Source organism: Anguilla rostrata, chromosome 2 (assembly GCF_018555375.3).
Source record: "Anguilla rostrata isolate EN2019 chromosome 2, ASM1855537v3, whole genome shotgun sequence".
Lineage (NCBI taxonomy): Eukaryota > Metazoa > Chordata > Actinopteri > Anguilliformes > Anguillidae > Anguilla > Anguilla rostrata.
Genome location: NC_057934.1, coordinates 2,334,350 through 2,359,504, shown reverse-complemented (window position 1 = coordinate 2,359,504; position 25,155 = coordinate 2,334,350). Strand labels below are relative to the sequence as shown.

At 44.2% G+C, this 25,155-nt stretch overlaps 1 protein-coding gene across 1 annotated transcript in view; it reads left to right on the top strand.

The window, feature by feature from the left end:
- Window positions 1-2,102: 2,102 nt before the first annotated feature.
- sorcs3a (sortilin related VPS10 domain containing receptor 3a) overlaps window positions 2,103-25,155 on the top strand; it is a 190,851-nt gene continuing 167,798 nt past the window's right edge. Inside the window, exon 1 of the mRNA XM_064315134.1 lies at window positions 2,103-3,013. Coding sequence (XP_064171204.1) covers window positions 2,309-3,013 — 705 coding nt within the window. The 5' untranslated portion in view covers window positions 2,103-2,308. The remainder of the gene's footprint in view (window positions 3,014-25,155) is intronic.

Here is a 25,155-nt window from a genome sequence, read left to right as displayed (position 1 = left end):
TATCAAACAAGGCAAAGTTTGCATTTACTTCATAGCAATAGAATAGATAAGCTTTCATACAGCATGCCACTCTAGCACTTTAGGCCAAGAGTGCCATGTTAAATTAGCTGCCTTTGGAGTAACTTTTGGTTTGACTTGTTTACTTGGTTAAACCAGCCATAATCACTAATCAGTTGCTTATGCTCACACACACACACACACACACAAGAGAAAAACACACGCCAGTGAAGTATCTACATGAAATATGAAATATAACACCCTCAGCGAAGCTGTGATTTATCTATCGCAGCAGCACATGATTTTTTAAAATGTATTAACCGGAGTAGGTGATTAGCCTAATTAGCCTAATTAATAAGAGCCAGGTCTGAAACAAAAACTGTGTGTATACACGTGGCCCCACCAGACACCCCCCCCGTGCCAGAGACACTCATGTTGTTCAGCGCGCTCTCTCTCTCTCTCTCTCTCTCTCTCTCACACAAGCAGGTATTCTCAACCCTCGTTGGCATGCATCGTGGATCTCTCTGACGTGAACTTGCCATTCCGTCTCTTTCCCTTGACCCCCGTGACCCTGGCAGAGGCACTTGACTCACATTGTCAGTTTGATCCATCGAATCTTATGTGTCCAGCATCACCGAGCCACTCAAGACCCCCCGCCCCCCCCCCCATTTTACATTATTCGCACCTCCACTACATAGATCAGCTGCTGTGTGACCCTCTCCGTTCGAAAATGCGCAGCTTACACCTTCTTGACCTGCCAGTCATTTCCAGCCAATCACTCTCATCCAATGCTCCTCCGACCACATTACGTCCTCCAAATTCGAAATTATTGCCGTTGACTTTATCTGTTTCTTTATTTGTATGTCAGCTGAACGCAAAATTCCGTATGAAATTTCTGTATTATGTTGCACCATTTAGCTAACCGAATAATATTGCACGGCACATACACACGCACGCATGCGCGCGCACACAATCCTCCCATGATTTAACAACTTTGCCATTATCTTTAATTTATTTTCGTTCAGACAAGACAAACTCTATTTAGTTTTAACTATATCCTAATTACATAGTCGGCTGTTTGTCATTGACAGTTTTTAAGGAGGTTATGTCAACATTACACATATGCAATACATTTTCAGAACTTTGATAATGTCTGCTTTTGAGCTTTAGGAAGGCATCGTTTATTTATATGCACACGGCCAACGTAAAATTAATAATTTAGCCGTTACTATATGGCGTGAGCGTTGTAGAGTTTACAGTGAGGCTATTGCCGTCACTTAAATATTTTATAATCACACTGGGCTACACATTGTGACGAAATAGATTGTAATCACTGGTATCAGAAATCGTTGTGATCAGTAGTACACAGGCGCATCAGCCGAGCTCCCGATATGTTCTCTGCGTTATAGGGAACAATCGCATTCGAAAATACGCGTGCTTTCACCCAACTGCGGAAAAAAAAACACAATCTTAATTTACATCATTGCACCTTTGACCAGCTACATAGAATTCATAATTAGTGTGAACGGGGGTCACCGCTTGAAAAGATGCACGCGTACAGTAAAGTCTCATTGCTGTATTGCGCCACACATAGCCGAATACTCATCAGAAGCTCAAATCAGCAGTGAAAAAACATACGCGCAAATCTAACAAAAAAACTAAAAACCACTTCGTTTTATTTCAGAACCCGCACTTTCGCATTTGCAGGCTATTTATTTTTTTAAAATCTGGGTTATAGCGTGCTTCTATCAATGATGCACAGACCGAAAGCTCATCCTGTTCAGCAGAATAATTTGCCACCCCCCCCCCCCCCCTCCGATTTGTAAAACATTAGTAATATGCGGGACGTCATCGATATTCGGTGTAGGCTACTACATCTGTCTTGGCAATTGATCAACTGCGGACTCGAAACGGAGTGCTTCATCTACCCTAGACTAGGCTATTCAGATTTCGGAAGTATTCGCAGAACAATTATTATTTTCACGCAACTACGGCAGGACTCCTTTGATCTCTCTCTCTCTCTCTCTCTCTCTCTCTCTCTCTCTCTCTCTCTCTCTCTCTCTCTCTCTCTCTCTCTCTCTCTCTTCCGGGCGCAGCTTCGGCAGATTGGCTTCGATTCAGCTCCTCCCCTACGTGGTAGCACACTTGATCAGCTCCTGGAACGTGAACAGTTTGGCTGAAAAGCACTTTTCTAAAAAATCCCAGGCAACAACAGGCTACGCTACCAATCTCTGTACTTAAGAGGAGTTGCTTAGTTCCTCAATCGTTAAAAAAGGTTTTCGGATAACATTCCTCAATCTCTACCACAACGATGGATACTGGGGTTGGCTTGCACTTAGCTCTATGTACCTGGCTTCTGATCTCCGCTCAAATTCAGATAATTGTCGAGGCTGAGATAACTTGCGCATCGTGCGGTTCGCCCGTTAAAATAAACCGGGAGGAATTACAACTGGACAAGCGCGTGGACTTAGTGGAGGGGCGAGCGACACTTCTAAAAGATATCCGCAAGGAATCTCAGCGACCCACAGACCTTAGCTCTGAGACAGGAGTTGCTGTCGGAGCAGAGGATTTTGCCGAGGATATGAAGGAATCGGATAAGGATGTAAGCATGGATGGAGTTGACATGAACGTATCCCCCGATAGTTCACCTCAGGTCAGTGAAAAAGTAGCACGATCCAATTACGAAACGATCACGGAGGGGAACAAATTAAGCGAGATTGATTCTAAGGATACGATTCAAAGGCAAAAGCGGAGTGGACCAGAACTATCCGAGTTGAACGAAGGGGTGAAAAGCGGTAGCGCCCTTCGCGACGGAGCGCCGTCGGATGACAGAATCACAGGTTCGTTGCTGGACGGAGAGAGACTAAGCAGGCCCGAATTGAGGTGGAACAGGGATGATGGAAAAGTGCAGAATCCGAGACAAGACGAGCCGAAACTGATCAGCACCACTTTCGCCTTGACGGGAGATTCCGCTCACAATCAGGCAATGGTGTTCTGGTCTGGCCACAACAGCAGTGTAAGTCCCCGTAATTTATTTTCTATGGATTGGATTACGCCAGTAATAGTTTCCCAAACCCAAGTACACATAACCAGAAAAAAATCTAGATTCCCCCAGCTCTAGACTGCACTTTGTGAAACGAATGTGCTTCTCTATCGTGTATTTTTCCCTCTCTCCAAAAACAGTAACAGGTGTAGCTAGGCTACACATTCTGTTGTAGCCTACTGCATTACAGTGTCCAAAAGCCCAATTTTGCTTCAGCGGTACAGACAAATTCTTGTTATCCCCACTGAATCACTTTAAAAAAAGATAGGAAATCGTGCTTAGTTATTCCCTGGCAAATTGCGGCGATGCGCACACTCAAAGTCTGCGGCAGCTCCCTCGCGCCACAGTGTACAGCTGCATTGTTTCACGCCAGCCAGAAATCGCCTCTTAGAACTACTCACTCTCAGTTTATCGGTTTGTTTTTAGTCAAAAGGCAACTCCGATACATTCTTTATTAGGAACATTTCTGTTTTTTTGGGGGGGATATTCCTAGGACTAAATGATCAAATCATTGCATTGGATCCGATTTTTTTCTGCGTTCTATTTAGTTGATTAGATAGGACTGTAAATATTTTGGTGACACAATTTCTGCCAACTGTTTATGCTTGTAAAATGAAATCACTAGGGAAAAACTCACGTTCTTTCTTGATTTGTTCATATGAATTAAAATAACAAGAACCTCATCGACGAAATATTTCGGTTTCCCCATAAATGACATACATTAAAAATCAGTATATAGTAACAAAAAGTTTACATATCTTGCCAACTGTGAGAAACTCATTGAAAACGCATCTACACTATGATTTAATGGCGTTGGATACGGTATATGCAAAATAATGACTAAAATGTGTGATAGTTGGCCACTTCTTGATTGATGTTATACTCAACATTTATGTATCAATGCCAAAATGAAACATTAAGTTCAATTAAACTGTAATACACTTTGCTTTTTAACAGTTTTTTTTCTTAACCATAACATCTTGTTGTCGAACGGCTTTTGTTAATGAATTCCCTCCTCGAGACGGAAGTCTCAGGTATTTCAAAGACCTGCCCTTACGCTCAGAATAATTCACAGGAGCATTTCTGATTCGAGTAGACAATTACTATAGCATTGCACTTACACAGATAATCCAAAAGGTGGAGTGCAGTACTCGAAAGTGTATTCAAATCAAGTGTCTGCAGTGTACCCGTTTGCCTGGTCTTTCGGAGAGCTGGAAAACAATAGGAGTTAATGTATTGTACTGGAAATGGCGCTTATTGCACATTGTAACCACGGGAACAATCAAAACAAGTTTCTGATTTGAGTGAAGCGACACATTAGCCTCTGTGCATTTCATAATGTTAAAGTAATTATGCAAAACGGGTTGAATGTACCCAATGAATATGTGATAACATGTAGGCTGTGAGTGCTTTTGCAGGTTGCTAATTGTGTTTTCTTGAGCACAAAACAACTGGATGTCTGTGTCAGAGTAACTGTGCCCTTCTGTGTGCGAGACTTTTTCTGTACCAAATAAAAGCTTTCTAAGGCCTTTTTGCCTAAAAGCTTCCTGAACCAAACAGATGTCCTTAAGACAAGGTCCTCGAACCCCAAAGTTTGCCTTGCATTATAATTCCAGTATCACATCTCCCCAAGTTCATGGTTGCTTTGGCTCTCCTGTGAAGCAGCCCATGCACAGATATGCTAGATAGATTTTCACAATATTAAAACACAACAAGTTTAATTATTTAAGTTTTGCTTGCGCATTAAATGCATGCTTGCATTTCAAAAAGCAGTCACAGGCATTCACAGACTTTTTTCCCAGATATTTTCCTCAAAACAGCCATGCAAAGAAGTATATTTCATGCTTTGTGTTACTGGATTAATTTTGTTCAGGGTGCTCGTGTGTACATTGAGTGCCTTGCAATGTTGGATACAAACTCCTAAATGATACGTTGGATATGAAAATCAGGGTGCAGTTTTTTTTTTAATTCGCAGAAAGGGTATGAAACAGTGCTTTGAAAAGTTGTGCACTTGAAGCTCTCTTGTTATAAGTCAATGGATGTTACTGTATAATAAGGACAAAAATGTTTACATAATGTAATAAGTCAGTACTCTTTTTTTTCAAAACTGCATATGAATGGTTGCCTAAGGGTGGATATTATGCAGGAATTTGTGGGCAGGAGAATTTTATGGGCAGTACTTAGTCATTGTCTTCACACTTGCAGTACATTTGTGTGTGCTTCTCTCCCTTGTATTTCCCTTCTGACGTTTTTTTGCTGCACGTGCCTCTCCTACAACTATGGGAATCAATTGGCTGCAATGGCAGCAGAGTTGCCATTCCTCTCTCTCCTCTCTCCAGGAGTGGAGCTGGCTTCTGTAGATGAAGTGCAAACACATGTATAGCCACCATTGAAATCCATGCTGCAGCAGCAGCAGCTGACATTGTGGAGAATGGGGTGAGGTGTCGTTGATTGCCAAGTAAATAATAACAGAAACACAACAAATGTTGCTATTTTATTATGGTACCCATGAAGGTTTTGGATACAGGGAAAAAAGCAACATGTAGCTGAAAGCAATCGACTGGGTTGATGAAGCTGAACAGCAAGAAAGAAAGAACAGGCTGGATGGTAAGCACAGTGACCTCCTGCTCGCTAGTTGATGAGCTAGTATTGGGTTCATGGTTCAGCTGGTCATTAGCTAATGTGAAATATGCATATCAAATGGTGGAATGAATGAATGAATGAATGAATCATTGCATTTATGTAGCACTTTTTCCAAACGCTCAGAGTGCTTTACAGTGATGAGTGGGAACTCACCTCACCCACCACCAATGTGTGGCACCCACCTGGGCGATGCACGGCAGCCATTTTGCGCCAGAACGCTCACCACACATTAGCTAAGGTGGAGAGGGAGATAACTTTTTTAGGCAATTAAATCAGGGGATGATTAGGTGGCAAGTTTGAGGGAGTCAGGTGGGGAATTTAGCCAGGACACCGGGGAACCCCTAACTCTTTGCGACAAGTGTCATGGGGTCTTTGATGACCGCAGTGAGTCAGGACCTTGATTTAACGTCTCATCTGGAAGACTGAAACATAAACACTCCATAAGTGAGCGCTGGCAGTCCCCTCTCTACATCATAGGTGAACTGTCACAGAGGTAGCTACCCAGGGTCTATTGAAGCTACCATCAGTATTCCCCAGTTTACTTTATAGATGCCCTTATTTGCCTCCTGTTCTGTAATATGAGCAGGTTAGCAAGCTTGGGCACTGAATGTAGCTGTCTAGCCAACTATCTACCTTCCTTAAAAAGAGACCTGCGCATATAATTACTAACAATTCCAAATATTTCCCTGATATATGTAAAGAACAGTAAAGGCCAAGAACTAATATCAGCTTAACACCCTGAACAAATACAGCAAGGTAGCCTTTGAGGTAGATAGCTGACACAGCTGGCAAACAGTGCATATGCCATACATTACTATATTAATTCGATGGCTAGCAGACACAGCTAGAGAACAATATATTTGCATATGAACACTTATCGCTCTTTATTGAAAATTTTAGGTAACCATTTTAGATTTCCTTAAACAATCTCGCAGGCTGGCTGAAATGTGTATTAACTAAGGGGATTCATTTTGTTAGCTACATTTTCTACATTCCATGTTATCATTCATATGTGTGTGTGTATATGCGAGTGTGTGAGTGCGAGTGTGTGTGTGTGTGTCTATGTGCGTGTATGCATGCATGTATGTGTGTGTGTGCAGTGTGTGAGTGTGAGTGAATGTATATATGTGTGTGTGTATGTGTGTGTGTGGTGTGCGAGTGTGTGTGTGTGAGTGTGCGTGTATATATATGTGTGTGTGTGTGTGTGTGTGTGTGTGTGTGTGAATGCCGCATGCATCAAAGTGCATCCCGGCTGGATGGAAAATCAAAAATGCATGACAAAGAGGCAGCTGAAATAGTAATAACGCAGAGACAGTATCAGGGACTTTACTCAGAGGGAGTCTACATCATAAAAACAGCTCTGGCTGCTGCTCTGAGAGAGTGTTCTGGGCTCTGTGTCTCTTCCCCTTGTGTGTCTGGACACTGTACTGTACTCTGGTCTGACCTACAGTCATCATTTGCGGCCACTGTCTTCAATGGAGTTACTTATTTATTTATTTATTTTTTGCATCACTTCATCCACAATGCGTGGGCATAGAAGACTGAATCGTCCTTTAAGCAGACGAGATGAACCCAACTGCGTTGGGTCGTTTACGCGAAGCCCTCGGCCTTCTTTCTCGATATTTCACACGCTCCGTTCGCTCGTCGAGCTGGGTGTTTTTTTTTGTTGTTTTTTTTCTCTCGCCTCGTTTAGTTTCCTGCGCTAATGAAATAATGCACTCAGCACTTGTCTGAAATCATTTAGTCGTGCCGTATAAACTTGTTCTATAACCCTGAAGCGATAGCTGTTGCGGTTTTTTTTTGGGGGGGGGGGGGGACGGGACGCGTCGTCGTCTGACTGCTCTGTCGGGCCCCGGGCTGTTAATCTCTCGATAATTACCCCAGGAGAACCGAGACGTCCATTTTGAGGTTGTTCTTCTCCCGAGTGCGGGGCCGTGCGCTGGAGCGTGTTTCCGCCCCCCCCCCCCCCGTCCCAGCGCGGCGCGGCGCTTCGTCTTCATCGCGTCGGGTTCCTGATTTTGCGGATGATGAATTAACCGCTCACGGACGGGGGGGCCCCCGGTCCTCTGTTTAACGGGCGCTGGAGGTTGAAGGCGAGCAGCTGTGGAGACTCAGCTCGGCGCGCCCGCCTGCCCGCGCGCCCGCCTGCCCGCCTGCCCGCTCGCCGTGTGAGCCTCTCCTGGTGCGACCTTTTCTCGCAGCCGGCTCCGCGCGTCTCTCTCCCCCTCCTCTCTCTCTCTCTCTCTCTCTCTCTCTCTCCTCTCTCCTCTCTCTCTCTTGTCTCTCTCTCTCTCTCTCTCTCTCCCCCTCTCTCTCTCCCTCTCTCTCCTCTCTCTCTCTCTCTCTCTCTGGGGCTCGTAGGGAAAGATTTGATCTGGGCACACAGGGCCGCTGTCAGAGGGGGGGTGGGGGGTGGGGGGGTGGGGGGCAACCGGGTATGGTGTCCCAGGGCCTGGTGGAGGGAGGGGAGGGGGAGGCAAAGGTCAGTGAACTTATGGTAAATGTTTTTTTTTCCTGGGCCCAGGTATTTCACCCCGGAGAACGCATGCTATTTATGGACAGTGTGCCTATGGACAGTGAGTTTATGGACAGGGGACAATGTGTTTATGGTTATTTTTACTTTACAGTGAGTGGCATTTTCAGCATTTTGCAACACACAGTTTGGGATGGATACGACTGGCTCTGTGCTGTGAGAGGGTTAAGGCACCACAGCAGAGTTTTTAACAACGGTATGTATCATAGCGTACTGCTGTCTGCTGCAATACAGAGGTGATTTTTATCCCACACAATCGATGGAAATGCCTTCTGTTAGCAAAACATTATGCTTTTGTGGGGTGCAAAGTGGTCTAATGGTTCTGGAACTTGAGTTTTTTAAGCAAAAGGTTGCAAGTACATATCTCGGCTGATGTATTGCTACACCACTGTACGTGCATGAAATGTGCTAAGACACAAATTATTATAGTAAATGTCCACTTGCACAAATGGAGAAGAAGTAGCCCTGCGAGTTGCCAAGGATGGGAACATCTGCTGAGGGGGAAAAAAAATGATGATGCAATGCAATAGGAGCAGAATTTAGATGGACCAATTTATTCTGCTCAATGAGACCTACTGCTTACAAATCCTGGGATAACCAACAGAAATTCTGCTAATGTTTACCTGCTCCGACTCTCTCTTGCTCTCTCATTCACTCTCTGTCTCTCTCTCTCTCTCTCCATCTTTCTCTTTTGCTCTTCCCCCCTCTCACTCCATCTCTCTGTCCCCCTCCCTCTCTGTCCTACCCCTCTCTCTCCCTCCCTAACTCCATCCCTCTCTCTCTCTTACCCTCCCTCTCTACCTCTCTCCCTCCCCCTCTCTCTCTGTCCCTCCCTACCCCTCTCTCTCTTTCTCTCTCTCTCTCTCTCTCCCTCTCTCTCTGATCCACATTGAGAGGAAGATTTTGTAAAGCCATAAGCCATTCCTGTCAGGCTGAAATGGATCGGGCCGCCCCCTCCCTGGGCCTCCGTTTAAATTGCTTGTGCCGATCGCTTTGCCGGCACATTCCATATGCAAATCAACAGTTAGATTTTTAAATTATTTTTTTGGTACTGAGAGAGTTGAAAGAGTTTGAGAGTGATTCAGTAAAAAATGAAGTGAAGAGAAACGGTACTGTGCGAAAAGCATAGGGTTTGAAGAAGTCTTTTATGTGAAGAGCGGTCTCACGATTTGTTTGGGTTTTGAAAGGAGTGTCAAGTAAAACAATTTCTACTGGCAATATCATGTAGGCCCAAACCAGATTTCCGCACAAACGGTAGCTGTGTGCGAAACACAAGCTTTGCAAGTCTGTGGAGAGCCATGTTGGCATACCTTAACACTGCTTGGCTCCAGAGACTGATGTGATTTAGAAAGTACACAAAGGAGGGGGGGGGGCGGGGGGGCAGGGGGGCGTGTTTAGACTTGTCTTTCCCCAACCCTTGGATCCTTTTCTTTAATTTAGAGATGCTAATGGATTATTAAGCCTCCGCTTATTTACCCTCTAATCGTGGCTGGCTGCCGTGGAAGAGGATCGCGGGCGTTGTGAATTATTTATCCATTCAGGGGGCTCACTTCTTCTTCTAATTAGTGTTTACACATTTGTTTCCCAGCTCTTCCTCGCTCGTTGCGACTTGAATGCCGTTTCCGTGGCGCCCCGCCACACGTAAGTGAGAGGGGGATTATTTCTGCGCTGGGCGCGGAGAGAGAGAGAGAATCGGGGTCCTTTATTTTTGTCCCGTTAAATGCAACCCAAAAAAAAAAGTGTGTGTCTTTCAAAAAGGGCGGGTGAACCCGGTGAGGGTGTTTACGTGGCTTTGGTTCAGTGGATTTCACAGTTTCACAGGCAGTGGAGTTTGGGGAAAAGAAGGTCATTTCCCATTCCTTTGTGTTTTTTTTCTCCATCACAAGAGCTATTTTATCGAATAGCGGTTTCATTCAACATATATGCTATAAATGGCCCAATAAATTGAATAAAATGCGACAGTGGAGTATAATGGGAAAGGAACTGGCTTTGCAACTGAAAGGTCAGAGGTCGATTCCTGGGTACCCTTCAGCAAGGCACTTAACCTGCATTGCTTCAGTATATACCCAGCTGTATAAATGGATGCAGTGTAAATGCTGTGTAAAAAGTTGTGCAAGTCACTCTGGATAAGAGCGTCTGCTAAATGCCTGTAAAAACTGCGGACGAAAGTGTCAAATAAAATGTAATGTAATGTAAATTCATATTTCTACACATACAAATATACATCCAAAACACTAATTAATTTCTGAAATTGTTGCAACTTTTAAACACGTTCTTTTATCTTGCTTGCTGTGCCATTTTGTTACATTATGTGGCATTATAGAACATTTTTGGCCATACTGTATGTGTTTACAGTGGTGTTTAAAAGTGGCGATGGTTGAAGTATTTTCCATTCCTTGCAGTGCATTCCGTTGAATGTGCATTCCTTATATTGTGGATTTCATATTTAGACGCGCTGTCACGTTTAGTTTAGTTTCCGCAAGGTGAGCTGTTATATTGAACATCAGCACGGCGCATTAGCGGGTCTTCCTGTTGAGTCCTCCTGAAGGAGCGTTGAGACTGCGCGCGCGCGCGTGTGAGAGAGAGAGAGAGAAACTCGCTCGGCCGAGCGGCGAGAGCTGAGGGAGCAGAATTTCTGAAGTGGAAACGGGAGGAACAAATCCGTCTATGTTCAGAAAATCCATGAACATCCTGTATTCCGCGGGACGCGCGCCGCGTCCTTGGGATGCGGCGTTTGAAATTCAGTCTCCGTCGAACGCGGCGGTCCCGTTCCTCTTGTTTACTTCTGTCGCGGAATTGTCCACGGAAATAATTTCTGTCGAAGGCTCGGGGAGAGAAACGTTATCTTTTATAAACGCGTGATTGAAGCAACAGCCTCGGCGACACAGAAAACAAATTTGAGATTTATGCATTATGCGATAGGAAAAAAACAAAAAAACAAAACTTAATTTGTACCAGCTCAGTTTTTGGAAAATGCCCAGAATCCCTTGTTTCTGTGAGATAACTTGCAGGAATCATTCTGTAAGCTGCAGATCTCAGCATCTCCCAGGGCATAACAACTGTATCAATTAGTTCATCGGGGGCTCCGGAAACTAAAGTTCTACGTGCATTATATTCTGGGCACGTTGTATGTGTTCTTCTGTGTTTCTTTTTTAAAACGTGTCTCTTCCAAAGTTACTGACAGTTCCAGCCCTGTAGTTCAGTATCCGTGTCTCTTCGACCCGAATTCCTTCGTGTCTGAACCGGGTCCCTTTCAACTTCACTCAGAATTCCGTAAGCTGTGTCGTGTTTTGAATGAAGCTACTGTTCCAGTGACTCTATTTTTTTTCATGGGACTGACGATGTTATGGGAGAAGAAGAAGAAGAAGAAGAAAACTGTGAAGCGTGGCTTATTTTTGTTGCGAGTCATGTGGTATCGTACTTTAGCCCTGACCTTTTTCAGTTTGTTGATTACAGTGGAGAGGTTCTCATTGCATCATCATCATCCTCATCATCATCATCGTCATCTCATCTCACTCACGCATTGGTGTCAATTAACCAAATGTCAGAGCATCAGAGAAACTCGTATATACACTACATGGGACACCTTACATCCAACATCTCATCAATTACTATGGGCATTAATATGGAGTAGGTCCACCCTTTGCTGCTATAACAACCTCCACTCTTCTGGGAAGGCTTTACACTAGATGTTGGCGCATTGCTGCAGGGGATTTGCTTCCATTTACCCAGAAGTGCAGTAGTGTGGTCGGGCACTGATTGGATGATTAGGGCTGGCTAGCAGTTGGCTTTCCAGTTGATCCCAAAGGCATTAGATGGGGTTGAGGTCAGGGCTCTGTGCAGGCCAGTCAAGTTCTTCCACACCGTTCTCAACAAAACCATTTCTATATGGACCTCGCTGTGTGCCCGGGGACATTGTCATGCTGAAACAGCAAAGGCCCTTCCCTAAACCTTTGGGGAGGCACCGAATCATCTAGAATGTGATTGCATGCCGTAGCATTAAGTTTTGCCTTCGCTGCAACTAAGGGGAACTAAGCCCCAACCATGAAAAACAGCCCCAGACCAAGGGGTGTCCAGATACTTTAGACTACATAGGCCCCCAGACCATGGAACCTGGAAGGGTTTGAATTTGCTTCACCAAACCAGTCGGAACGTGGCCATTTTTAGGGACATCACATTTCACGAGAAAATCCAGAACAGTTTTTTTAATGCCTTTTTTTAAGTGAAAGGTTAGACCATCGTAGACATAAAAAAATAATACTATGTCTGTGTTTTGGCCGGTGCAGGTATATGAACTAAAAATAAGTTTTAGTGTTTTCACTCCCGGTTGTTCTGTGCGACGTGCCCGCTCCATTGGAGACCCGCCAAGACCGTGGACCGGCTCGGTCGTCCGCCATCTCGTCTTCCGCTGCACCAGCTCAACGTGGAAATGGAGTATTTCTTAATGTATTTCTCTTGCTGTTTCAAAAAAGATGAACGCGTCAGGGAACGCAAATGAATAAGAAATGATCCCCTCGCCGGGAAGAGAGAGATACCTCCTCTCTCCCCCAAGCCGTCGGGCCAGCGGGCGTCATATTACGACTGTAGCTGCAGCCGACGCGCGCGAATGTTGACGTACTACAACCCCCGGGAACCGCAATCAATTAGCACATTGTTCTAATTAAAATGATCTCGCAGATCAACTATGAAAAAGGCTCCTGGTCACCATTAAAAAAAAAAAAAAAAACTAAAAAAAAACGTTGGATCTGGGGCATTAACTTTATCAACAACCTCCCTTTTTTTCAATTTAGATTTTAATGATAGCAGCTCGCTTAAACGTCCCCATTACCGGAGAAACGTGTGGCGTAAGCATCTTTATTTTAATAGGGGGAAAGATTCTAGCGATGGCGTGTTTTTTTGAAGTCGCTCGCGTGGGTGACGCCTTGCCTGCGCTTCCCGCCTCTCCGCTGTGACTGCGGAAGAACCCAGAGAGAGTCTGCTCGTCAGAGCGCTCCCGAACGGAGTTCACACAGGCGCTTCCGCAAGGCTGCTGTTTACCGTCTTGTAAAACGAGAAGAAACAAACAACAACGACAAGAAGGAAGAAAAAAAAACTCGGAAGCGTTTTGAATAAATTTGGTTGAACTGCGCTTTTAATTATTCATGGCACAATCACAGACTTAACAGAAACATAATAACGTAACGCGGCGGAGTAAAACCGAGATGAATTTTCGCGCGCGCGTGTCTGAATTATTAAAGGGCCTTGTTTTCTAAGATGCAGTGGGGAAAAGGACGCAAGTAATGTGTAGTTTAGTTCTCAAAGTGAAACGGAGAAAAGTGTCAGGAGACGTTAGGATTCAGTCCGCTCTCTGCCATATCAGGCTTTCCTTACCGCCAACCATTAAACTACTGCTACCGCCATTGTACAGTACAATTACAAAGTCAAAAATGTTGGCGTTTATGTGTTATGGTTTTCCCTTTTGCCTACTGAAATGCAAACATGTGCTGGCTTGCATCGCCTTGGTGACTTGTGTCTTAAACTACACGGTAATTAATAGTATGTTGTAATAATAAACTATAAACATGGATGCCATGGCATTGCATCATGTTTTTATTTTATTAATCCGCTGTCTGGGCTGACTTCCACTTCGCGCGATCCGTTTGTACGGCTGGGTGTCTTGTGAAGGAGGGTTCAATACTTCGCTTGGGGGTACAACTGCAGAGATCCACACTGGCTTTGAACCAACAAATCTCTGAGTACAAGTCCCTGAACCAGCTGCTTGCTGACAAGCAAACATTTTGAGTGCAACCGCTCAGCTTTGTTCAGATTTGCTTTTAAATGCCTTTTGCCATTAAGAACCAGTATTAGCACATTTAATACGCCTTTATTTGTGGCACACTGGATGGAATTCACAACCAACCACTTAAATCAGTATAGGTAACAAACCACGGTGTGGATGCTGGTTATGTAGCTGAATATTGCCCTTCTAATGTGGTTCACTAAGTGACAAAAAAGGACATTAATGCTGTCCCTTTACTGAATTGCCTACACAGGCATTCAAATTTTTTTTTTCTGGTCCAGAAAGACAATTATTGTTTTACAGAAAGAAAGACAATAAATTCCAGGATGCCAGTAGTAAATGAGTGACATGGGATCAGGGTGACCCTTACCATCACTGTGGTGAGCGTGGTGAAAGCAGTTTATTTATTTATTTTTGTTTAACGACTTAAGAATGCAAGTTAATTTGAAATTATGTGTGGTTTCATAACAGTGCTTCAGGCTGTAAAACCGTATGATACCCATAATGCACCGCAGCATGCCCTTTCTCATCTAGCTACATTAACAAATTGGATTGTTGTTTCCCTAAAAAAACTGTTCTTGGTAACTGAGATGCATAGTTATTTGTGTTCTTATCTTGTTTGTCTATTCCTATGCGACATTTGAATGTATTCCTGTTTCTTATGACTGAATTAACTTCACAATGCATTCTGGGAGCTGGTGCGTTCTGGAACAACATATAATGGTTTTCACTTAAATCAGAAGATATATGCGTCAGTAAAAACTGAACGGCTTAAATGGACAGCCATCTGGTCATTTGTTGAAGGCTCACTCAACAACCATGAAAAAAAGGAAAACCTTGATTAAAGGTCTATGTTATCTATATATAAGACCTATGTCCACATTACACCTTCAGACCTAATTAAATTGAGGAAAAAATGTTGAAAAAGGATCTTCTGGTTGCCAAACTGTTGCCATAGAGATTCTCAAGATTTTCTGGAAAAGAAGACTTGAAACACTGACAAAGTATGCTTCTTATTCGTTTGGAAGAGCTGAGCTCTCATTTATTTCATACGTAACAAGCTCAAATCCTGCTGTAGTTCTACAGTAATGCCGCTTACATCATATTTGTTCTGAGGGCTAGCAGGATCCTTCAGGCCCTTTTGATTTTGAGCAGAGGTATTTTGAATAGATGCCAACTTTATCATGGGAGAGTTTATTTGCTTTTGTATCATTTGGTGATATCACAACTGTGTGCATACATACCCATCCACCTACACACTCTCTCACACACACACACACACACACACACTCTCTCTCTCACACACACACACACACACACACACACACACACTCTCTCTCTCACACACACACACTCTCTCTCTCTCCGCCCACACTCTCTCCCCTCACACACACACACACACACACACACACACTCTCCTCACACACACCACACACACACACACACCTCTCTCCACACACACACACACACTCTCTCTCTCCACACACACACACACACCTCTCTCTCTCTCACACACCACACACACCTCTCTCTCTCTCCACACACACACACACTCTCTCTCTCACACACACACACACACACATCACTCTCTCACACACACACACACTCTCTCTCTCGCTCTCACGCACTCTCTCTCTCTCTCTCTCACACACACACACACTCTCTCTCTCTCTCACACACACACACACACACACACACACTCTCTCTCACACACACACACACACACACACACACACACACACACAGGAGGGATTGTAATCTCTCATTCCCTCATAGCTCTGTCAGCAGCTCTGTGACTCATTTCACTGACAAAGCAGTAACCAGCGCTCAAAATGTCCGACTTCTATAATACAGACTGGAGGAGGAAGTAGCAATGATCCCTGGGCTGAGATGAAGTCATCTGCCATTTCTTTGACTGACTCTTTAAGCAATTACCAGGAACTGGACAGTGAGATTTTAATGTCAGTCCTGCACTAATGAATAAAAAATAAAACTTAATGGACCGTGTGCAACGCGGCTCCAGCGCGGGCCCAAGACGCCCGTGTGCCGAGCGGCAGCACAGGAACCGAAATGTGCGCTCTATGAAACATTTAGGAAGAAATTTTTTCGCTTAACTTTTCACGCATGGAACTCTGAATCACAGCTATTGTGCACAGTGGGGCGCTCTGCTCAAGGAACGCAGCACGGTTTCCTGTTTTCCTCCTCGTGTTTATTCCCCCGTTTTATACGAGGATGCCTTGCTTGGAAGCGAATCGTTTTTTTTTTTTTACTGTGAAGACGATAATTTCCTCATTTCTGCCTACATCTTCACAGCACGAGACCCCGCAATATGGAAATATTTCGGTCGGAAAATCAAGTATAGAGCACTGATGCCGAGAGAGAACTTTAGTCTATTATAAACTTGTGAAATTCCTATATGGCTGCCGATAATGTTTGTAGAATTAGTTTTAAATAAAATTTGCTTTGCATGCCAACAGGATCACAATTGTGCGTATGTACGAATCGGCTATAATCCATGGTTCCATGTCTTTGTGATGCATCATGCAGAGTTTAGACCTTTATGACACAAGCAAGGCCTGTGCAGTTATACCGAGAAAAATTTTGGTGTGATATGATTATACATAGTTCAGGTTTGCTGTAGACATGGGTTACTGCAGCTGAAAAAAGTAGCAAAATGGAAGAATTTTAAACCTTTTCCCTCGGACTTACACTGTGCCTTTGTTCCCAAAGAAGCCACATGTAAACTGACAATCCCTGGTCTGAAGATACTTTTAATGATCCTGTTTTTTTTTTATTAAAGAAACTGTAATTTTCTTAAAATTCATCATCGGAATCTAAGATGATGAAGCAAGTAAGCCTGGTTTATCTCACCCTCTGTTTAACAATGAATACATTATTGTATAATCCTTTTTTTCAGGAAAGTAAGTCAGTTATATAAAACATGAATTATGAATTATGAATATGTGCTTTTTTCTGAGTGTCTCGGGGTAACTCTGGCGTTATTAATTATCTCCAGTGAAAATCTCATTTAGCTCCTATCTGATTTTATTCTGTCAATATGAAGCCATAATGGAGTTTAAATGAGACTGTTGAAAATCAAAATGATGATTTGTAGCATAAGAAGCTATGCTGCAGCATTGCTGCCTTTGATTCTCCTCTGCCTGTGCTGCACATTAGGCATTTAATCAAGGTCCCAGTGTAAATTAACCTGGTGCCAGCACAGAGCAGTCACTCTGGATGTCCTTCTGATTCTCTTTTCTACAACTTTATTGGGTAAGGGGCTGGAGGAGGGGGTGAACACACACACACACACTCTCACACAGGCACACACACACACACACTCTCACACATGCACACACACACACACACAGGCACACATGCACACACACACACACACAGCACTGCACACACACACATCAACACTCACAGCACACACGACACACAACACTCACACAGGCACACACACACACGCACACGACACACACCACACTCACACGCACACATGCACACACACACTCGCATGTGCACACACACACAAGCGTGCACACACATGTGCACACACACACAGACACGTGCACACACACACACACACACATACACAAACACACACACATGCACGCACACATGCATGCACATACACACACGCACACACACATGCACACACACAAGGGCACACACACGCACACACACACACACACACATAAATCTTTAATTTAAACCCCTGGGTAACGTGTGTGTGCAGATGTTTTCGGTAATACAGATGTGTTCATTTCATGGCCGCCTCATCTTAATGTCTGCCGTCCCCGGCTGCTGTGCAGAGTAAAGCTGTGGAACATGTGTCAGCGCCGGGTTAGCGCAGGCAGGTGCTGATTACAATCATTCACTGGAGTGCCATTAAAGTGAAGGCATTACTGCATCGGCTCTGTGTGCGACGGCGGGAGGAGCCGGGGCTGGAACCCGTGATTCATTCGGCCTGTAAAAGTGCCGACCGGGAACAGCAGAGGAGAGGGCCGAGATTAGGGCACTCTCCACTCTCCGCTAATGACCTGTGTTGGTCCGCTTAACGGCGTCGGATCTCAACCCGCGCAGTTTTCCGTAAATAAGAGGAGCGAGCCGGAGCAGATGAATGTATTTTTCATGTCATACGGGGAGGGGGGGGGAGGGGATGGGGGGGGGAGCCTTATTTGCAGGATGCATGTTCTCCGTCTGCTGAGAATGGCACACTGGTCAAGGGGGGCGGGGGGTGGTGGTGGGGGGGGGCGATATTCGGTTAGCCCTCGCACACTTGCGCATCACGTGTGCATGATTAATAGGATGAAGTGGCCTGGCCTGTCCGTCCCCTCTGTCGCGGGACTTTGCTGGCTTGCCGTCGGGTGTCTGTTGTTCAGTCACAGGAACGTCCTGAGGCAGTGCCTTCCGCTGACACTAGAGGGCGCATTTTGATTGAGGAACGTTGCGCACGCAGGACGGGGGGGGGGGGGCCGGGTTACTTTAAGAGGCGCGTGTGGCTGACTGCACACGTTAAATTTTACATTTCCCCCCCGCCGTCGCCGTCGTCTGTATATAGCTCCTCTCTGTTCTGTCTGTACGCCACTGCATTAGTGACATATTGACATTTGTTTTCGTGTTTTATTTCTAATGCGGTATATTTATGAAAGAGTTTATGGGGCCTTAATTTAGCTCATGAATATGGGAGAGAGAGAGGGGGGAGAGATAATCTAGCTGGCAATACAGGTATGTAACTATACATGCATAATTAAACAGAATTGCATTAGAATAATGGATGGGTAGAAGACATTACCAATATTTTCAATCCCCCCTGAGATCAATCTAGAAGATATCATGGCAATGTTCATAATTCACACTCTGTCTTATCTATCGCAACAGTTTACCTGGCAGAGACGTAATGTATGCACATGTTGTCTGTTGCGCACGCTTGAGGATCTTAGGGTTGTCGGTACAAGGGCAGACGCCGAGGTAACAAACAATCACGTCTCTGGAGCTGATTGTGCTGGCTGTGGCTGAGGCTCTCGAGCTGATTTCTGGGCTGTGAAGAGGACCTTTTACCAATCACCTCCGCTCGGCGGGGAACGTCTGCTGTGAAAATGTGAGAATCGTCAAAATGGCGGTAATTTTTTTTGTCCCATTGGGCTCACCGTACTGTGCGATGTCTATGATTTGATGAGCTAAAATGGATTTTCTCTGTAGCGGTGTGCCAAAAAAATGAGTAATATTTTTTCACAGGTACGACTCAGTTTAAAACCGCCGATTGAGATTGAAATTGGAACCGCAAATTTACTTTACTGTCCTTCATGAACTAAACGAGCCATTTGGATGATTGTCTTACCGTGGTGGGAAAAAAAAAAATCCTATTGATTATATCACCGTATCAGCCTCTAGAAATCGCCTTAAGCAGCAAATTGGACAAAACTGTTGTCAATCAAGCATGAAGGAAATGGTTTCTGCCTCATGCGATTTTGTCTCGGTGTGTACACCGTCTGTATTCATGTGAGGCACAGTATCGACTCTCACTCATACAGCCGTGCCCTATAAACAGGATCCTTTTTCTGTCCACCCGTAGAATGGGATCCAATGCCTGCAGTCAAGACTGTATTTGTGATTTAGAAATATGATTTCAATGTAGCATTGACTTTGCCATTTTGATCTTTTAGTCACTCATTTTGATGAATAAATAGCTCTAGCGTTGTCTCGAAATAAATGAGGAACAATTGTTGAGAGCAAATGATTATCACAGTTTTACATGTTTACTAGCGACTGTGCATAAGGTCTTTGAGCTCACTTTATCGTTAGCCTTTTATGCTGCTTGTGAGGTAGCGGGTGCAACATTTCAGCAGTGGAACTTCCTGCTGATCACGCTCAGTGCTGGAAATCCGACTTTAATCCAAACATTTAAGCGTGAAACCTGTTGTGTGTGTTTATAACGTTATGAAATGAATCGCTCATTAGGGTCGTAGCCTGTCCAAACGCTCGTTGTGAGCTGCGACGTTGGCGGTTCGAATCCGGCCGCGTGACCTCTCTTCCTCTCTCTCGCTCCCCATTCCTCCTGTTTCTCTACGCTGTCCTGCCCAATAATGCTGAAAAAGCCATAATAATGTGTGTGTGTGTATATATATATATGAAGAAATAATTCTCACATTAAATACGGATCAGTCCATCTCGCATAAATCACACAATCGAGTGGTTAAGTAGAGGCAGCGCGGACTGGGTGTGTGATTGACAGCTCGGGCCTTCGCGATATTGTAATGCGCATTAGCACTTTGGCAATATCATGTGCGCTAATGGTTTCAGTTGACCTGCTTATCGACTCTCGGATTTTCCCTCAATAGGAAAACCTTGACCCAATGAACTGTATACAACTTAAAATAAACCCCATCGCACTGGAAGTCTAATGCAGAAGCTAATGCCAGGATTACACTGGAAAGGATTATGCCGTGACCTCGACGGAAGGATTAATTACGCCCAATGCGTTGACTTGCCCGAAGTTGGACGGCTGAAGTCCGTCCATTTTAATTGAAATGTTTGCTTCTTGACCGGAATCCGTGTTGGTATTTTTTACTGTTTCGAGCTGTTGTTATTGTTTCATATGGTCATCTGTAATTACCCTCCTCAAACAAAACAAAAAAGAATGCTTAAGATGCTTGGCATGTCAACACTCCCTCTGGAATGGAGGAGATAATTAGAAATCGCAGAATACTATGTCACTATGCTTATATCATTTACAGAACATATACCCCTGATCCCCACAGAGACGGTTATACTGTTACTTTAATGGGTTGATCACTAAAGGAAGGTGCTCCGTGCACAGTGATTTCACAGTGAAAAATCAAAGCAATTACAAGGTGGGCCTTTTATCAACCTCCAGTGTGAGCATTCAATTCTAACGCTGAGACAGAGAAAAAAAATTGTTTATACTGGCCAAGACCAGATGTGTATATTCTTATCAAACGGTTATCCTGGAGCCAGCTCTTTCAAGAAGAGCTATTCCCAGGGAGCTTGAGAAGAGCGCACGAGAGGTTGATGAATATATTTAAAAGATCTGAATGCTCAGGAGCCTGGGAGTATCATTTCCTGCTCCACTGCCCCCAGGGCAGCATGGGAAACGTAGTTCATTGGTGTGGAAATCGTTCTATCAGAAAGCAGACAAAGCTCACAAACTCCCTGGCCCTCTGTGGCTGTTCCACTATCAAGATAATAAGAGATGAGAGCGCGCTGGAACCCCCATAACCTGGGGGTGATCTCTGTCCCATCTTCAGCAATCTAATCTGCCCACGATCTCCGTCTCTCTTTCTGTATCTCTTCATTGTAACTGTCTTAATTAATCGCGCTTAATGAAACAATTCTCTGATCCTCCCCCCGAGCGAGTCTGCTTTCATGATCAAAATGTATACGCCTGTGCATCCGCATATCTGCCTGAAAAGCATCTCAGCGTGCGGTTTTTCCTCTGTAATTGAATATTTTCCTATCGGTCCAGTCCTACCTCATCCTGTGCTACCTGTGAGAATCCTCCGTGGTCACTGGGGTTTGTGGCTGCACGGGCCTGCACGGCGATCTGGATGTTCGGTAGGGCGAATACGCCACGCGTCGCGCATACCGTCGTATAAACAGCGAATTAACATATTAGCTCTGCGCTGGTATGCTAAACGCATGAAAACGCTGACCTATGCACCCCTTTATTACAGCATTTATTTAATGGATCTCATTTTCATTACTGCTGGCTTAGTAAGGGGGAGGGACGGTGAGTCATCTGCATCCAGACCAGCGGCGTCAAAGGAAATTTCAGTTTCTCTAGAATTTGAGTTTTTTTTTTTTTTTCTTTTTCTTTCTTGTTGCTGTTTTTTTTATTTATTAATAACGTGTGTGTGTGAGTGTGATTGTAAGTCATGTTGCGTGAGTAGATTCGTTCACACGACACAGGAGGAGTCATTTCGCGCGCTGAACCCACGCCGGCGACGCCGCCGACGCCGCCGACATTTCGCGCCAGAACACAACTACCGCACACGGGCGAGAGGTGCGGAAGGAGAGGGAGCTATCAAGACAATAAAAAAGGAGGTTTATTAGGTAGGCAGATTGAGGAAGCCCGGCTTGGAATTTAGCCAGGACCCCCCGGGGAGAAAGCCTGCTCTCTTTCATATACCCCTTTTATTCACAAGAGTGGATTATCAGCGCTAGGCTGAGAGTCGATGATGTTAAACACACAAACTGAGGGAGGGGGTTGTGATTGGCCCTCACCCCCACCGCATCCCCCCCCCCCCCTTCTGATTCACATCCAATGGGCACCTCCGAGTAACTGACCATAATTAGCAAACTACGCACCCAGAAGTCGGGCAGACTTATCTCACGTTAGAACTTCAGCTGAGCGGGGCACCGGAAGGTTATGAACCTGACAAGTGATGCTAGTCTCTACAGCTTCCTGGGGATGAGAGGTTTTAATTGGTCGGGTAATCCCTGCCTCGTCATGTAGCAGTTGGATGGCGTACCTGACATAGCTCCCCTTGAAAGTTGCCGTTTTGTAAAATGATAGATGTTGTGGTTGAATACTGATGAATGTGCCGAGGAATCATGCTTTCAGTGAATATGTCAAAAGTTCAAATAGTTTCTCAGCCATTTATGGATATGCCACATGATGAACAGTTGAACAGCGCATTTCTCAAATCATTAATAATTTGCAGTACGGTTTATAATTTCCCCTTTATTGTGGCGAGAAGAATACATTTTTAGCGTGCATACACGCTCCCAGTTTCCCTTAGCTAATTTAATTTATGTCTTTAGACGGCAAATGGGTAATGAAGAAGATGGTTCTTTAATGTTTTCACTAACTTCTAATTGGATATGTCTTAACTACCCACCATTTAAAAGGGACAAAATTGAAACATATGTTCCTAAATTAAATAAATTAATTAGTGTAAACTGCCTGCATTCGAGCTCCCAGATGGGTTTTTCATCTCCCTCCAGAATACGGCCTGAAACGTTATCCAGACTTGCTCTTTTTTTTCTGTCACAAGTGACTTTTTTGTTTTCTTTTCGGCCTGACCTTGAGGAAGGACGGGCCATCTTTTCAGCTAACGACAAACTGCCACTGACGTTCCGGAATGCCATTAGCCTGCGAACGGAAGAGATCATACAGGCTAGCTTTGGGCGCTCCGCTTGGACCCCTTTGGGAAAATAGCCATTAGTTTTAATTATCGGTGTGAATCAAGGACTCAATCCATGGGTCATTAAACAAGAGAGAGAAAAAAAAATATATATATATGTTTTCCACCAAAAGGTCACTTGAAGCAGTACATACAACCGTTCGACCAGTTGGAAAGAGTCTTGTGCAAACAAAATGAATATTCGACTAAATACAAACGTAAATTAAATTAATAGAGTTCAAGTGTTATCCCTAACCTTCATTAAGCTGCATAAATTAGCATAAGCATACGTGCCATTCTTCCAAATAACTTCAGAGTTTGCAAATACAATATCGGGGGTGTTGACATAACAGTACCATGGAGACATTGTACCAGCTGATCAAAGACGAGACTGATTGGTGCATATTTTAACTCGCTTGTTTACTTCATTGACTTACGGTAGAAACACTGGGTATAATTTGTGCAAATGTGTGCAGATGTTGAAGAGCCTACAGGTTTTAACAGATCATTAGCACCATGAAGTCCACTACTTTGAACCCCCTTGGTTGGAGGGTTGGGATAATAATGTCTATCCGCAGGAGTTCTCATTAAAATGGGCTGGAGAAAGATTCTGTGGCAGGGAGTGCCTCTGAGTTAATTTGAGCTATTCATAGTAACTGGACAGTTCAATGGCTTCCAACTAGTTGCTATTCTAGTTTGATACTGGTTCAACAAATTAATTTGAAACTTTCTTTTAATAGTTATTGGCTTAGCAAAAGAAAAAAAAAAAAAACATTGCTTAGAATCCTCATTTTGTTCTACACTTAATTTGGAGAATCATAATTAAGGGTCAGTTCCTTCGACCCAACCTCAACCACTGGATAGCAGTGGAACACAGGCAGGCGTGTACTTGTAGGGTTGAATTCTGCCCTGTAGGTAGGAAGTGGCTGCACTGTTGGCTGCAGTGTAGGCCAGAGTCAGAACATTGAACCTGATCCTGGTGGCGACCGGTAGCCGGTGGAGTGACCACAGCAGGGGAGCGACATGCAAGAACTTTGGAAGATTGAAGGCAAGTCAGGCAGTGGCGTTATGAATGAGTATTAGTGGCTGTATCGTACAGGCTGGTGGGCCTAAACCTTGTATCCAAGGCCTAAAATGGCGGCTGATTCAAAGAGAAACAAAAAATACCTGCAGCCACGGCACCTCTCCAGGACTGTTTTGACACGCCTGGTTTAGCCTATCAATGAATCTACCTTGTGTTAGATGTGGTTGGGCTTTGATGAAACACATGGCTGGTTGTGATTTTAAACAGAATCCTCAAAGGATAGAAATGTAGCTAGTTCCTTGTAGCTGCTAGTTGAGGAGAGTTAACGGTTCGGACTGAGCATTTGCTGTACCTTAAAATATCTTTCCTTTTAGAATCTTGGAAAACTGTAAACTTTTATTTGCTCACAGCAGATGCCAGGTTCCATTATATGGTGCCATCAAAGTCTCTCAGTTTTCTCACTGAAGGAGATATGAGTGCTCAGGTGAAGGTTTATATAAGGCAGGTGCATCTGCGGAACATTGAGACGGTTTTTAACTGCTCATGAAGTCAGTTGCTAAAGTGAAAGTTCACTGTGAGCTTACCCCTAGGCTTTTGGTGGTTCACTCTTTCACAGAAAAGAGTCCCCAAGTGAGGGATATTAATAATGAGTAACGAGACCCTGGTATATTTGACCGATTTTACATTTAATTAAATTCCTCTCCTGATGGAGGATACCACACAGTTACAGTAATTGCAGAAGGTTAATTAATCTCTGTGTACATTTTTGAATTTTTTCCCCCATTGCTGGTGAGTGAGCTGTTTGCGTTCGATTTTTATTAACAACCCTCGTGCGTGGCATAAGGAGTGTGAAGTATATGAACCTGTCTTACCTTCGAGCTGAAATGGAAGTCGGGAACGAGAAGAAATGCCCATATTTAATGCCTGTCTTGGAGGTCTGTGAAATAGATTATTCTCAGGTCTTGTTAATAACGCAAGATAATG